General features: G+C 39.2%; 1 protein-coding gene across 2 annotated transcripts in view; it reads right to left on the bottom strand.

Moving 5' to 3' along the window:
• Positions 1–4,077: 4,077 nt before the first annotated feature.
• The window catches only part of FCHO2 (FCH and mu domain containing endocytic adaptor 2), a 212,372-nt gene continuing 202,852 nt past the window's right edge, over positions 4,078–13,597 (bottom strand). For both annotated transcript variants that reach the window (XM_077462502.1, XM_077462503.1), the window contains one exon: positions 4,078–12,891. In XM_077462502.1, coding sequence (XP_077318628.1) covers positions 12,869–12,891 — 23 coding nt within the window. In that variant the 3' untranslated portion in view covers positions 4,078–12,868. The remainder of the gene's footprint in view (positions 12,892–13,597) is intronic.

Below are 13,597 nucleotides of genomic sequence, written 5' to 3'. Positions count from 1 at the left end.
AGTTCCATTTAAAACCATTTTTATTTCTAATTTCAGCTAGAATAGGAAATGGCTACAACACATTTTATATTCTCTTTTGCTGTGTTTCATTGGGGAGATTTTTTACCCCAATTTCCCATCTCGAAATATAAAAAAATCGTCTAAGACACTTGTCACAGAAATAGGTGTTCTACTTCAATTATTACCCTTTTAGTTTTTTCCCTTAAAGTAAAAACATGTAAAGGTAACAATGGATACCCTCCCCAACCCTCCTGGTCCAGCAGCTCAGGAATTTGAAATATCTGCTCTTCTCCATTAGCCCTTCAGGGATGGACCAAATGGATTCTGATTGGTCATAATCAATGTGATGCTGCTGACCAGAATTACAGACGCGGATCAGAATCAGTGTGGTCAGTTCTGGAAGTGCTGCATGGAGACTCCCTAGACTGCTGGAGTGAATTTCAGTTCACCCTTACAGAGAAAATGTAATGCTGAACACCAAAGTGAATGTAGTCTTTGTTACAATTATCAGAACAAAGAGAATGATTCTCTCTAGTAGAGACACAGACATCAATATAAAACTGATAGAGGTTCTAGTCATTCCACTATCAAAATAAAAAAAATTGGAATTTATACGTCTTCTTGGAGTCCTTAAGGGACACAGGAATTCAGATACGGTTAGGTTAAACTGCTGCCTACAGGAAGATTAGATACTGGCAAACATAGCATGGCTCAGACATTTTAGCTAGCGACCCGGGAGGATGGGCATTTTTATTTAGCTCTGCTGTGAAAAATGCAACTGAATTTGCTTGCCTTTTCATTGATGTGGCAGGGCAAGGACATACCACCGGCTAATATGGCAGTCTGGGCCAGGTTTTCTATAAAACAGGCACACTAATGGCGCAGGTGTGTGCTGCATTCATCTAATGCCTTGTACACACGGTCGGACATTTCAACAACAAAATCCATCTGTTTTTTTCTGACGGATTTTGTGCCAAACTTGTCTTGCATACACACGGTCAGACGAAAAATCCAATCGTTCTTAACGAGGTGACGTACAATACCTACGTCGGGACTATAAACGGGCCAGTAGCCAATAGCTGTGGTCTTTTCATTTATTCTGAGTATGCATGGTACTTTGTCCGTCGGAATCAGGTACACACGATCGGAATTTAAACGATTGGATTTTATGGTAGGAAAATTTTAGATCCTGCTCTCAAACTTTGTGTGTCGGAAATTCTGATGGAAAAAGTCAGATGAAGCCTACATACGATCGGAATTTCCGACAACACAATCTGATCGCACATTTTCCGTCGGAAATTCTGATTATGTGTACAGGGCATTAGTGCCAGAGTTAGAGCTCAGGGACCCACCCTTCTGAGGAGGTCAGTGTGTTAAACTGGTTGTAAACCCACTTAGTAATTATCAGGCAATCCCGCCTTCCATAATGCTAGGTGCCCTGTACAGCATATGTGCCTTATTTAAAAATGCTTCCTTGCACTACTCGCCGCTCATGTGACTGGCAGGCTCTCCCCTCTCCCATTCTGACAGCTACAGCGGGAGGAGCCGAGAATTCCCCGCTGACATCAGTTGGAAGGAGGGGAGGAGAGAGGCTGCCAGTCACGTGAGGTATAGAACAGCATTTTTTAAATAAGGCACATATACAGGACACTTAGCATTATGGAAGACAGGGGATTGCCTGATAATTACTAAATTATTTCAGCAGCAGGGGAGCAGGGGACGGGCCCTGACACAGAGCTCACAGGGAGGGAGGGGAGGGGGGAGAGAGTACAGAGGAGAGCTGCGGATGATGGAGGCACCTAAACAGACATCTGTCAGAGCTCAGCAGCCATGATACACCGTGGTCAATTTACAGCAGGGAGGGCAGAACCAGGAAGGATCAGCCAGGTATTTCAGGCGATACAGGGGGCCAAATTACACAGCACAGGCCTGCGGGCAGCATCAGGCCCGCGGGCAACATCCGGCCCGCCAATGCGAAATGTCCAGCCTGTCAGTGCACATGATGAATTCATGCGCAACCACCCTCAGACATTTTAACCCCGGTTGGCTTTCTTGGAACAACAAACGATGCGACTAAGAAGCCACACGGCTGTTATCCCTAGCAGCGGGAGGGGGCGCCCCCCGCCTCCTACACATGCGCCAACTGGCCAGAGACCAGAATGAACCTGCAATTGGCTTTGATAGGGTGTCCAATCTAGTAACCCGGAAGCAATGTCATGGCATCACTTCCGGTTATCTAAGGCCTTAAAGATGCCAAATTAAAAAGAATTACAGTATTCAAAACAGCCAAACTCGGTTTTGAATGCTTTTATGTGCAAAGGAGGGATTTGGGGTCTTATAGATGCCAGATCCCTCCATAAAAAATAGCTGTCACTGCCTATTCATTTTTTTTAAAGAGAGTGTAAAAAATACTTTAAATAATAATAATAAAAAAAATTAAAGCGCCCCATCCCTCGTTCCCGCGCGCAGAAGCGTAGGCATAAATGAGACGCGACCGCAAAATGTAAACCGTGTTCAAACCACAAATGTGTGGTATTGCCATGATCGGTAAAGTGATAGCAATAATTCTAGCACAAGACCCCCTCTGTAACTCTAAACAGGTAACCTAAAGAAATGTTTAAATACCATAGTTTGTTGCTATTCCAAGAGTGTGCGCAATTTTAAAGCATAACATGGGGGGGCTGTGCAATATGCAGGGGAGGCTGTATGAGGTGTAGGTAGGCTGTGTAATGTAAAGGAGTCCAGAGGTGCAAGGCTGTATAATGTAAAGGGCTCCAGGTTATGTTAATTTAATAGCAGATGAATGCGGCCCTCTATGTATTCACATGCATTGAATCAGACCCTTAAGTGGAAAAAGGTTGTCAACCCCTTAAAGTAACAGGATCCTGTTTTTCTTTTTAGGTTAATAAACACTTTAAGGAAGCAGTGAGAGATGCATGTCTGCACCATGCTGTCCAGGTCAGGACAGACCAGGGCCTGAGCGAGAATTTAGGAGAGCTGGAGTAGCTGGGAAGCTGCAGGAAAGCCAGAGGTACAGTGTGGGTGCACGAGCACTGGGAAGCGTGTTTGATGGTCAGGATGACTGAGGTATGAGGCTTGAGCCGCAGGGCAGATAAAGAGCTGAGAGGCTGATTTTTTTTGTTTTGTTGCATTGATGTGAACCCCCTGCATGGGAAGGCATATATTTGTGAACTTTTCTTTTGTTTAAGTAAAAGCAAGCAGAAAAAGCCCTGAAAGAAAGACACTTCTGTTTGGCACTACCAATGAGCTACAAAACCCCCAACTTGACAAATTATGATTAAAAAAACTTGGTAAATCCTAATGATAAGCCCAACAGGCCTACTCAACAGAGTGATTGATTCTTCAGAGACCATATATGTGCTGAGGCAATGCTTTGGCTCTGGACCTGGAAAGCGATTAGCAGTACTTGCAGTCTATAAAGCACCACAAGCAGAACCATGTGACTTAAGGTCACTTCCAGGTTACCCCCCCGTCCAGTCCACCAGGGTCTGGGCATGACACTCAGGTCATTCTCCTGGGACACTAACAAAAACCCGAGGCATGCTGGATAGTGGAGTGGTTATCTTGGGATGACCTGTAATCTTTATTTGCAAGTGTCCTATCCTTCTGTAGGTGGAAGTATAATCGAACAGTATCTGAATTTCTGTGTCCCTGAATGGACAAAAACAAAACATGCATTCCGATGCACTTTAATAATTCTATAGGCATTTATAGATCATCATTGAATTCGGAATATCTCTGACCAGTGATTTGTCCCTAAAAGCATTTTTAATTAAAATTTTAAGTCCCATTAAAATAAAAAGGGTCAGGAAAGGATAAAATCATCTTTTTGTATGAATAAACCAACAAATGCAAACCCAGACAGTGCCATTTTTTGCCAGCTATTGCACTGAACAACGCTCATTATTCATAATACACATGAATATTCTTTTTTTCTGATATAGCCTGTGTGTTTATTAAACCATGCCCTTCTCTTATCCATCTTCATGCCATGAAATGCTGACATGTTAAACAGTGTAATTTAACAATGAACAGAACAAAACAAGGGATGCAGTGTTTTGTAATTTATGTATATATTACATGTTTATTACAGATGCAACATATTTTGTAAAATTTACATTATGAAAAAAAAATCAAATATATTTACATAAGTCTTTTGTAAGATAAACATGTTTTTGTTTTAATTTACAATCAAAAGTAAGAACATTCCATAAAAATTCTGGTGTACTTTAGCTTTTCAGTGTTTACAAAGTCATCTAAACAAGAGGCAGCTAGGAGGATATCACTGTGTATGAAAGCAAGGGCCAGCTCGCTAAACATTACACTTGGCAGATACCAGCATCGACCTGTACAATCCCAGTTCATTCATTACTAATGAAAATTCCCATAGAAATCTGGATGGCTTCCATATTGTAACCTGTTCTTTAAATGAATAACATTTCTAAATATCAAGGATAAAAAGTGCTAAATGTTACAAATATGTATTACCAAATTGAGCCACAAATGCATTCAAGCAATTGATGAACTATCAGAATCAGCAATTAATGCCGGGGCTGGCCAAAACGTATAGTTAATGCGCTGTTAGTGGACTACAGGGCACCCAAAGCTGTTATATTACAGAAGGGGAAAGGGCTGAACTACATGCAAGGTTTTTTGTTTTTTTAAAGCTTAACAATATGGTTGATCTTTTGTTGTCACGTTACCAGTGATATTAATGTGTTAAAGAAAAACTGTCAACAAAGTATTAAAATTCCATGTATAGTTTTACAATAAGTCCTCAGAGACAGACAAAACACAACTTCTGTTAGAATAGTCAAATAATGAATTTTGCACAACATATTCATTACATTTGTTGTTCATTTATGCCTGTTAACATGTTTGAAATAGTCAGTCTACCGAATAATTGTTTTATTTTGCTGGTTGCTATGGATTACAGCTGCCTACAGATAATAATGGAATGCTCACATGGACAAATCATTTCTTAATTTAAAATCACTGGTGCAAAACTGAAAGTGGTTGTAAAGGTAAACGTTTTTTTTCTTTACCTCAATGCACTCTCTGCATTAGGGGAAAGAACCTTTTAAAAGTTACTCCCCTCCTGCATACTCACCTAAGCCTGACCTCGAACCAGCGCTGAGCAAGTCAGGCAGGTCTTCTCCCCTGTCTTACAGGACATTGGCTCCTGTTGCTGTCAGTCAAAACCTGTGAGCAGAGAGAGGAGAGGCAGGGCCGAACCGGCCTATATGTCTGAATAGAAGCGGCTTATTAAGCGGCTTCCTATGAGGGCACTTGGAGGAGTAGCCAGGAGGGACAGCAGGGGACTCCAGAAGAGGAGGATCGGGGCTGCTCTATGCAAAACCACTGCACAGAGCAGGTATGACATGTTAATTATTTTAATTTAAAAAAAACTTAAGGCCTTACAATCACTTAAAGCACCTATCCAAGGAAGCCAGATTTATTCTTTTATTTTGGAGCTCTACTTTCGTTGAGGTAAAAGAGTAGTCTATTCTGGTCATTTATATACATTTCAAGGATTTTTTTCTCACTTCTGCACTACATATCCTTACATGCATCTGATCTTCAGATACTAATAGACTTAAGCCAGCCATACATAGATTGAAATTCGTCTGGCTCATCAAGGACCGGATGGAACTTTGATCCATGTATGGGCTAGATGATTGTACACAAGCCGATCTATTGATTTATGTACAACCAGCATGTCTTTTTTTTTCTTTTTTGAACAATCAGTGTCGCTGGCTGCAGCAGGCAACACTGATCATTGTATTCTGTCAGTGGGGAAGGCTTCCCACCAGCAGAATACAATAGCTCAGCAGGGGTGAGTTCAACTCGCTGGTTGAACAGAAAATGGCCTGACTTTGTGCTGGTCACAAAATGATCGGTAAGTAGGAAAATCTGCTTGCCGCAAGCACACTTCTAGCTCCAGTGTTATATAACGAGAAAACCTACATCTCAGCATCACTGGAGAAATGCAGAAAAGTTGGACATATAGAGATAAAAGGCTCACTGCAACAAAGACTAAGGATAGAACCGATGATACCTGAAATTTTATCTCAATTCATGTGCCTCAGCCACTCACACACCAGAATACGATTTATGGGGCTTGTACACAGAATAAACTCAAATGTTGCCACGGGTGCATGCAACAATTACATTTTTGGTCAATTTGAGGATAACAAAGCTGGCTGCACATTCAGTTAGGGATTGGCTGACACAAAGTGGCTTGTGTAGAAAATCTACGTGTTATATACATTTTTAGCAAAAGTGGAGTTTTTCTCTGTTTATGAAACCTTACTGAACTCTAAGCTTCTCCGATTTCCCTCCAGCTTTGCAAATCATGTTATGGAGCTGTCACAGTGTCTTACTTCCTTAGAAGTGTTTTAAACTTGGGTTCAGCACTAACTGTACAATAAAATCCCAAATTCTCACCACTTCCCAATGTTCTCTGTGATAAGTTCATTGCATTGCTGAAATTACTAAACAAAAGAGAAAAGTATAGGATAAAAAAACTAAAAAAGGACTCACTGATGCTTCTGTCAATTAGTCTATGCATATGATGCATTGTAATAATGCTCTCCCGTATGAATATGTTACCATTTACTAAACAACATTTGCAAAAAAAAAATCCTATGCTCTCACTTAGCAGAAATAACAGCTGGGTATTTTACCTTTTTCCTCTGTGAAACAGTACTGTACATAGCAAGCTTAAATACACCAGCTCGGCAGCAATCGTTGCTTGAGATCTATATAATGTTGGTTACAAAGCATTCCATCTGTCTGCAGCAGAACTGTAAAACATGTGGAGAAGAGGAGCTAGATTTGAATCCAAGTGACAAACTTTAAGGAGCCCGAATATGTGCTTCCACTGGCTTTAATAGAAATGTCTTAAAGGAAAATTGTAGTGAAAAGTACGAGGACTGCCATGTGCGACCTACTAGGATTACTAGTTGTCTGCATGTCTCTAGCGTCAATACTTTCCTAGTCACTGGCCCTGAGCAAACATAGAAATCAGGAGAAAAATCAGAACTCCTGGAATTGTTCCAGGTCACTGCCTCCAAGTACTGAAGCTCCAAGATCAATATGGGAGGCAGGCAACTAGCAGTTTTTTAAGGAGATTTCAACAGTGGAAGCCTCCATGATTTAGGTGCATTGGCTGTCTCATTTGGCTTTGTCTATTCCTGATATAAAGTTTCCACGTGGCAATCAGCAAAATTTGAACATTGTGCACTGGGTATAAAGGCTACCTCAACAGACCATCCAAGCATAAATTAACCAGCAAAACACTACACGGCTTCTGCTAACAAGCCTTACAACATTTCTAAACAGAAGGAATTATAACCAACCAAACATATGGGTAGGTTTTCTCTAGGTTTGCTTTAAATAGATACGGATTAGACTACTAAACAGGTTACAACAGAGATGGCCAGAAGTGTCAACCATTAGCTTTTCAAACTGTTAAAAAGAAAAATGTTATAGGAAACTGTTGCCCCAAAATAAAAGCATAATAAATGTTTTTATTGCTAAATTTTATTGCAAAAAAAAAGAAGACTTTTCATACTGGCTAAATATGAGATCAATAACTATTTCTAAGTAGTGGAAGGGTGATTGGTGCTATAAAGTACTTGCGTATCTGCAGAATTTACAAACTGTAGTGGTTCATGTCTCTGTAGAGTTAACTGATTATATATAAAAGACAGTATACTGCGCAATTCTTTTTAATGTGATATTTGTTCTCTCTAGTTTGACGATCAGAAAATCATCATGTTAAGGAGATGAACTACTTACAGGTAGGTTTAATATCAGTTCAGTTAAAATCTTGAGAACATTTTTTTTTTTTTGGAAGAATTATGGTTAGTTTACAATAAGCTGAGCAAAGAGTGATCTATTGAATACAGAATCTGGCAGGTAAAATGGCAAGGATTTGAATTGTGGATAGTGCTGCAGGAATATAAAAGGTAAATGATAGATTTAAATATATGGTATATTGTCAGACTAGCAGGCTTTCAGGCAATACTAGCAGTAAAGGACAATTTACTTCCCTGTAGTTTACGCTAGTGAGTGGAGAACATTTGGCCTAAGGGACAGAAAAATGCCCAGGATTAAACTGCATTTTATTATTTACTTTCTACACAATGGAGTACAATATGTGCAGAAAAGAGGTTAATAAATGACATTACATAGGGTGCATCAAGTAGAATTAAGTTTTTAGAAACTCTTTTCATCATTTAAATGGTAGACGTAAACAGGGAGTATGCAGTATCTTTTTTTCTGACTTTTATATTTTGCATAGGATAGAATGACCAGGCAGCATGTCATCAGATACAAGAACGTTCCCTATACTGAGCACATATTACTGCGTGGCCTTTATTTCTCTATACAATCTTTCAGTAGACCCATGCATGTGTTACATTACATAACTAGCCTGCTTAGCAAGGAATGAGTATAATGATTGACAGGTATGGAAAGTTTCTTAAACATTGACTTAAAAATGCTACGAAAACGCAAATATAGCTGACCACAGTATTGTCAACTACTAAGCCTGTTCTCAAGTTTTCTGACACTACCTCTTTATGCTGAAAGGCAATTATTAATATAATGTTATAGTTTTCCAGTTGAATTGATATAAGGACATAACTACACGTGTTATAATACAAGCAGTGTTATATAAAGCAGCACCTATTATCTGAACAATGTCTACATCTGAAACCTTTCCCTAATAAGGTTTAGGATTAACCCCAATTTGTTTAATATACATACACTGTTTATTAGGATTTACACTGTAGGCATTTCTTTTTCACTGTCATGCTTAGGATATCTGTATACTAATTGGCTTAAACCTGGTGACTTCCAATAAGCAGACACAATGATGTGTGGCCACGGACAGAAGATGCCCTGCTTATTCTCTTGCCAAGGGATGTAAAGAATTAACTACATTCTAGCAAAAAGTATACACGGGCACTTATTAGATATACAACAGGGGGTTTTACCCGCAAAGCCCAAGTGAAGTCCACTTTTTGTTAGTTGCTATAGGTAACTGGACAGTTGTTAAAGACATCCATTAAAAAAAAAAAAAAAATAGTGTGCTGTGCATTTAAATAATAATAAAAACAAAAAAGTGAATAAATCTTAAATGCAAGTGTTCTTATATATTAAAATAAAATGGAAGTTTACCCTAGAATAATTCTATGGATATTTAACAGCCATATAACATATATCTTGTACTAGGTTTGACTTCTTCTCCATTTTCAAGTTGGCCAGCAATCAGCATTGAAAACTCCCCGCCATTTACCGGTGACACCATGCAACTGGTGTTGCTGAGCCCCTTTAATGTTATCTACGTTTCTGAAAGCCCCCCATGCAAAAAACAACAAGATGTTCCCAATCGGGTATTGGAATTCCTATGCTATCTACATCTTGTGATAGCAAAGCCTGACTGGTAAACGTTTCCACTGTGCCCTGATGCTGTCACTGATGTAGATTATATAGGGGGGCAACACCTATGAGTTGTATGGTTTTGCTGGTAAATAGCTGGCATCTTGCAATGCTGATTGCTGGACAACATGAGAAGAGATAAAAATAAAAAAAAGCATAGCACAATGTTTTTCCTCTAAGGCACATGTGTTATATGGCTGTTTAAAGAGGAGGTCCAGCCCTACCCCCCACAAAAAATGTAAAAGTCAGCAGCTACAAATACTGTAACTGCTGACTTTTAATATTAGAACATTTACCTGTCCTGTAATCCAGCAATGTCGGCACCCCGTTGACGTTTCCATCAGCTCTTGGGTGCTGCCGCCGCCATTGCTTGTAAAACTTGCGACTTCACAGCCGGTTCTCTACCGCACATGTGTGAAGTGCTTTGCGAATGGCCCGGCAGTGGGAGAAGACATACTTCCGGGTGATCTTGCCACCGTCACAACCAGGTACCCGCCAAATGAGGTACCAGAGGGGGGTGAAGGAGGCAGCAACTCCACTTTAATCACAGTAGAGTAATTCTAGGGAGAACTTCCCCTTTAATAAAAAAAATTGCCTTGGGCAAGTGAAAAAAGGTTCAAAGGGAATATAGAAAGTCAAATATGCTTATATTTGTGCTCAGTCACTAATAATATTTGCTACATATATTAAATCAATCAGGCAGTGGACTTGTAAAAGGAACACGATTAGGATTACACTTTGGGCAGTACTTCAATAGTGATCACATATAAACATTCAATCAGGCTTCTTTTTCCCACTCTTTCCCAAATTTCTGATTATGTTTGGTCAGTGTATTTGTGCTGCCCCCCTATTCCCTTCCCAGTGCAAAATAACCTGAAAACTGCTAGTGAATAGCATCTGCCATAACAGGTGAGGTCTGTGCGTGGTGTTTCAGAAATTTGCATAAATCAGAATGAAGTAGCCCTTTATATATCAGTTACTAAATCAATTCTCAAGTAACAATGATGGTGACTGGAGCAGGCTGGGGAAAGGCACAGAAGTCAAGGCATGTACAAAACTATTATGCCTTTATGAATAAATTCACTGACAGACTTAACAGAAATCCTATTTTTTTTTTTGTAATTGCACTTGTGCTGAACTTATTCAAAAAGATTATACAAAAGCAAAATAAAGACTTGGATATTGTTCCTTGTTCCGCTTGACAATAAGAGGATAAATCAATGACAACTGTCTTGTAGAAAAGGACTTAAGTATATTGATGACACAGTGGACCTTTTGCCTCCACTATAAAGAAGCAGCCATTTTGTGAGCAGAGTCAATGCCATGTATTGCTGTAACTGAGGCATTCTGGGTACTATTTAATAAACTAACAGAGCCAAAAAGGACGTTTACCCACTTATCCAACTCCCAGAATGAACAATAAAGTTAATAACTGTGCAGATTTAACATTGTTTTGTGAAGTAATTTTCACGGAAACATTGTGTATAGTATTGTTTTTGCAGAAGAATATATTCTATAATGCAAATGGTGCAGAGCTAATAAAAATAAATTAACACAAGTAAAAAAAAGAATAAGAAATAAGACGAATGAAGTAGTGTCAAATCAACAGTCCATATGTAGAAAGATGTAAACAGAGACCAATATCTGTGCTCTGTGTGGATAAAAAGCTGTAAGTGAGGAGAGAGTGAAAGTCCTTCACACAAGATAGAATCCTGCTCCACACCTGGTGAGAGTAAGTATATCCTGCTTACCAGTTGTCTGTGACCACTGAATAGTGGTCTCACCGAGCGCAGGGAATTGTGTTTCCCCCAGGGACCTTAATTCTTGCGGGAATCCCCACTATTTATATGGAACTGAGAGACAAGAGAAATGTCTTTCAGGGCCCATACTGTTGGCTCTACCAAGTGATGTTAATGCCGGCACTATTGACAGATTAGTTCACCACTGCCAAAGGAAGCCTAGTGACCCCAAGACTGCACCTTCCGCAGACACTGGATGGCTGGGAAGAGGCCCTATTGTAACCAATCAGCAGAAATTATCCAGCATATTGGAAGGTTTTGATCAAAGCGAGAGATTCAGGATTATCTGAGCAGCTTTTTTTTCTCTATTGTTAATCACATAGCATTGAAATACTGATCTCTTTAGCTTTGCTATTAGAAATTTAGTGTTCTCAGACTATTAAACTACTGACTGGTTATTAAGGGTTATTACTCCCCATACATAAAAACAGCATGACATCAGATAATGAAGGATAGACCACATCGATAAAAGCAATCCGTTTCAATTTTCAAAAGAAAATCTGGTAGCTATGGGCCATGCAGACTGCTACTTTCATACATGGTGTAAAACACTTGTCACATAGAGCACAATACTTACAGTGCTAAAACAGAAATAGAAAGATCAGTCTTACCAATTGTGTACTCAGGGAGTACAGAAATTTTGGTCTGTGAACCATACATGTGGGCACGGTCTTGTCCAAAAAGCTAACAATTTTACTGGTTACCTCACATGAACTCAGTCAAAAAAATATTTATTGTGTTAGACCTAGAATGAAAAGACACCCGGCTTAGTCAAGACATTGTTGTCTTTAGGGCCTGGGTAGCCTATTGTGTGGATGTCCTCAATTTGAGATATTTCTGAGATCATTCAAAATTAATTGACAGGTGTATTTAACTTTCTTTTGACCTGGCTCAAGTGGGCTTTGCGTTCCCATAGACTGGTAAGAGAATTCAAAATCTGCCTGATGTTAACAAATGCCCTTAAAGTCACCACTTAGCCAAAATTGAAATGACTGTGCTGGATTGTCATGAAAAACAGATCCATTCACAAAATGGCCGACTCCATGATGTTAAGCAATAGGTCCACAAGAGGCCCATAAGAGGCGGTTAGACATTACCCTGAATTGCTCACAGACAAAGGCTTGTAAAAAAAATGGTATTGTTAAATATTAATGTCTTGGTTTTTTACAACTGTATAAAATCTTGTACAAATGTATACGATTGCTCATATATATATGTTTTGGATTTGTTACAAAAAGGTAACAGTTTAGGCTTTTTGATAAAACAATGGCGGTTTGTATAGGAAATTTTTTTCTTTACACAAAAACAGAAATTTTTATACATTTTTTTTTCTATAGCTGAATTTTTAACACGACTGCAGAAAACTTCAGTGCTACAACATAAATTGATGAGATATTACACAAAATGACTCATAAAAAGTGCATTTGTATACTCTGTAGTTGGCAGCAATATAGAAATACCTTCTAAACAAGTCAAGAATTAAAATATATATATATATATATCTATAATTAAAACAGCATGTGGAAGATTTCCGATAAATTAACAGGAAAGCGGCTTGCTTACATCCCATGATTAAAAATTAAATTAAGTTAAAAGCATCAACAGTCAGCCATGTATCTTCCTGGAAGAGAAAACATTGAGAGAGAGTGAATGTCAGCATATACCAAAATAAGAAACTTAAGATTTATACATTATGGAAATGGTACCATTTATACGAAAATAAAAAATATGCAAAATACGTGTGCAAAATGTGACAATGGATTAAAGTGTTTGTTCACCAATGGCAGGAGGCGCCAAGCAAAATAAATGAGTTGGAAGCTTTGGTACACAAAAAGAACAATGATTTAATTGGTATTGCTGAATCTTGGCTTCATTCTTCACATGACTGGGCTATTAAAAAAGAAGTATAGCCAAAGCTCGTTTGGCTGTACTTGTCCTATGAATCACAGAAGTGCAGTTCGTTTTGCACTCCCGTTTTCAGCAGAGAGCGGGCTCAAGTCTGTGCATGTAGGCCCTTTACAAAATAATCTAGAGTGGGTGACTGGGGACAAAAATAAGGCAAATGTATTAAATACCTTCCACAACTCTGCATACAAAGGAGCATGGGGAGCTCATGTCCATAATGGGGACTGGTATTGACACGGCCCCAAATGATGTACAATTAGCTCATGAACTTAGTCTTTGAGGAGTTTGGTTGATGTACTCTTCAGGTGCATACCGCTTGATGACTTCTGAGGAAAGATGTCACTAATGTCGGTGTACATTAGTTAAGCCTTGGCAACCACTCTGAGCAAGGGGTCACTGTGGTCTGGTAAACCCACATCTTT

This window comes from Lithobates pipiens, unplaced genomic scaffold (genome assembly GCF_037356315.1).
Source record: "Lithobates pipiens isolate NorthernLeopardFrog02 unplaced genomic scaffold, aLitPip1_a1.2 Scaffold_3, whole genome shotgun sequence".
NCBI lineage: Eukaryota > Metazoa > Chordata > Amphibia > Anura > Ranidae > Lithobates > Lithobates pipiens.
Note: the sequence above shows the minus strand (reverse complement) of the source record. Positions and strands in the feature narration are given on the sequence as shown.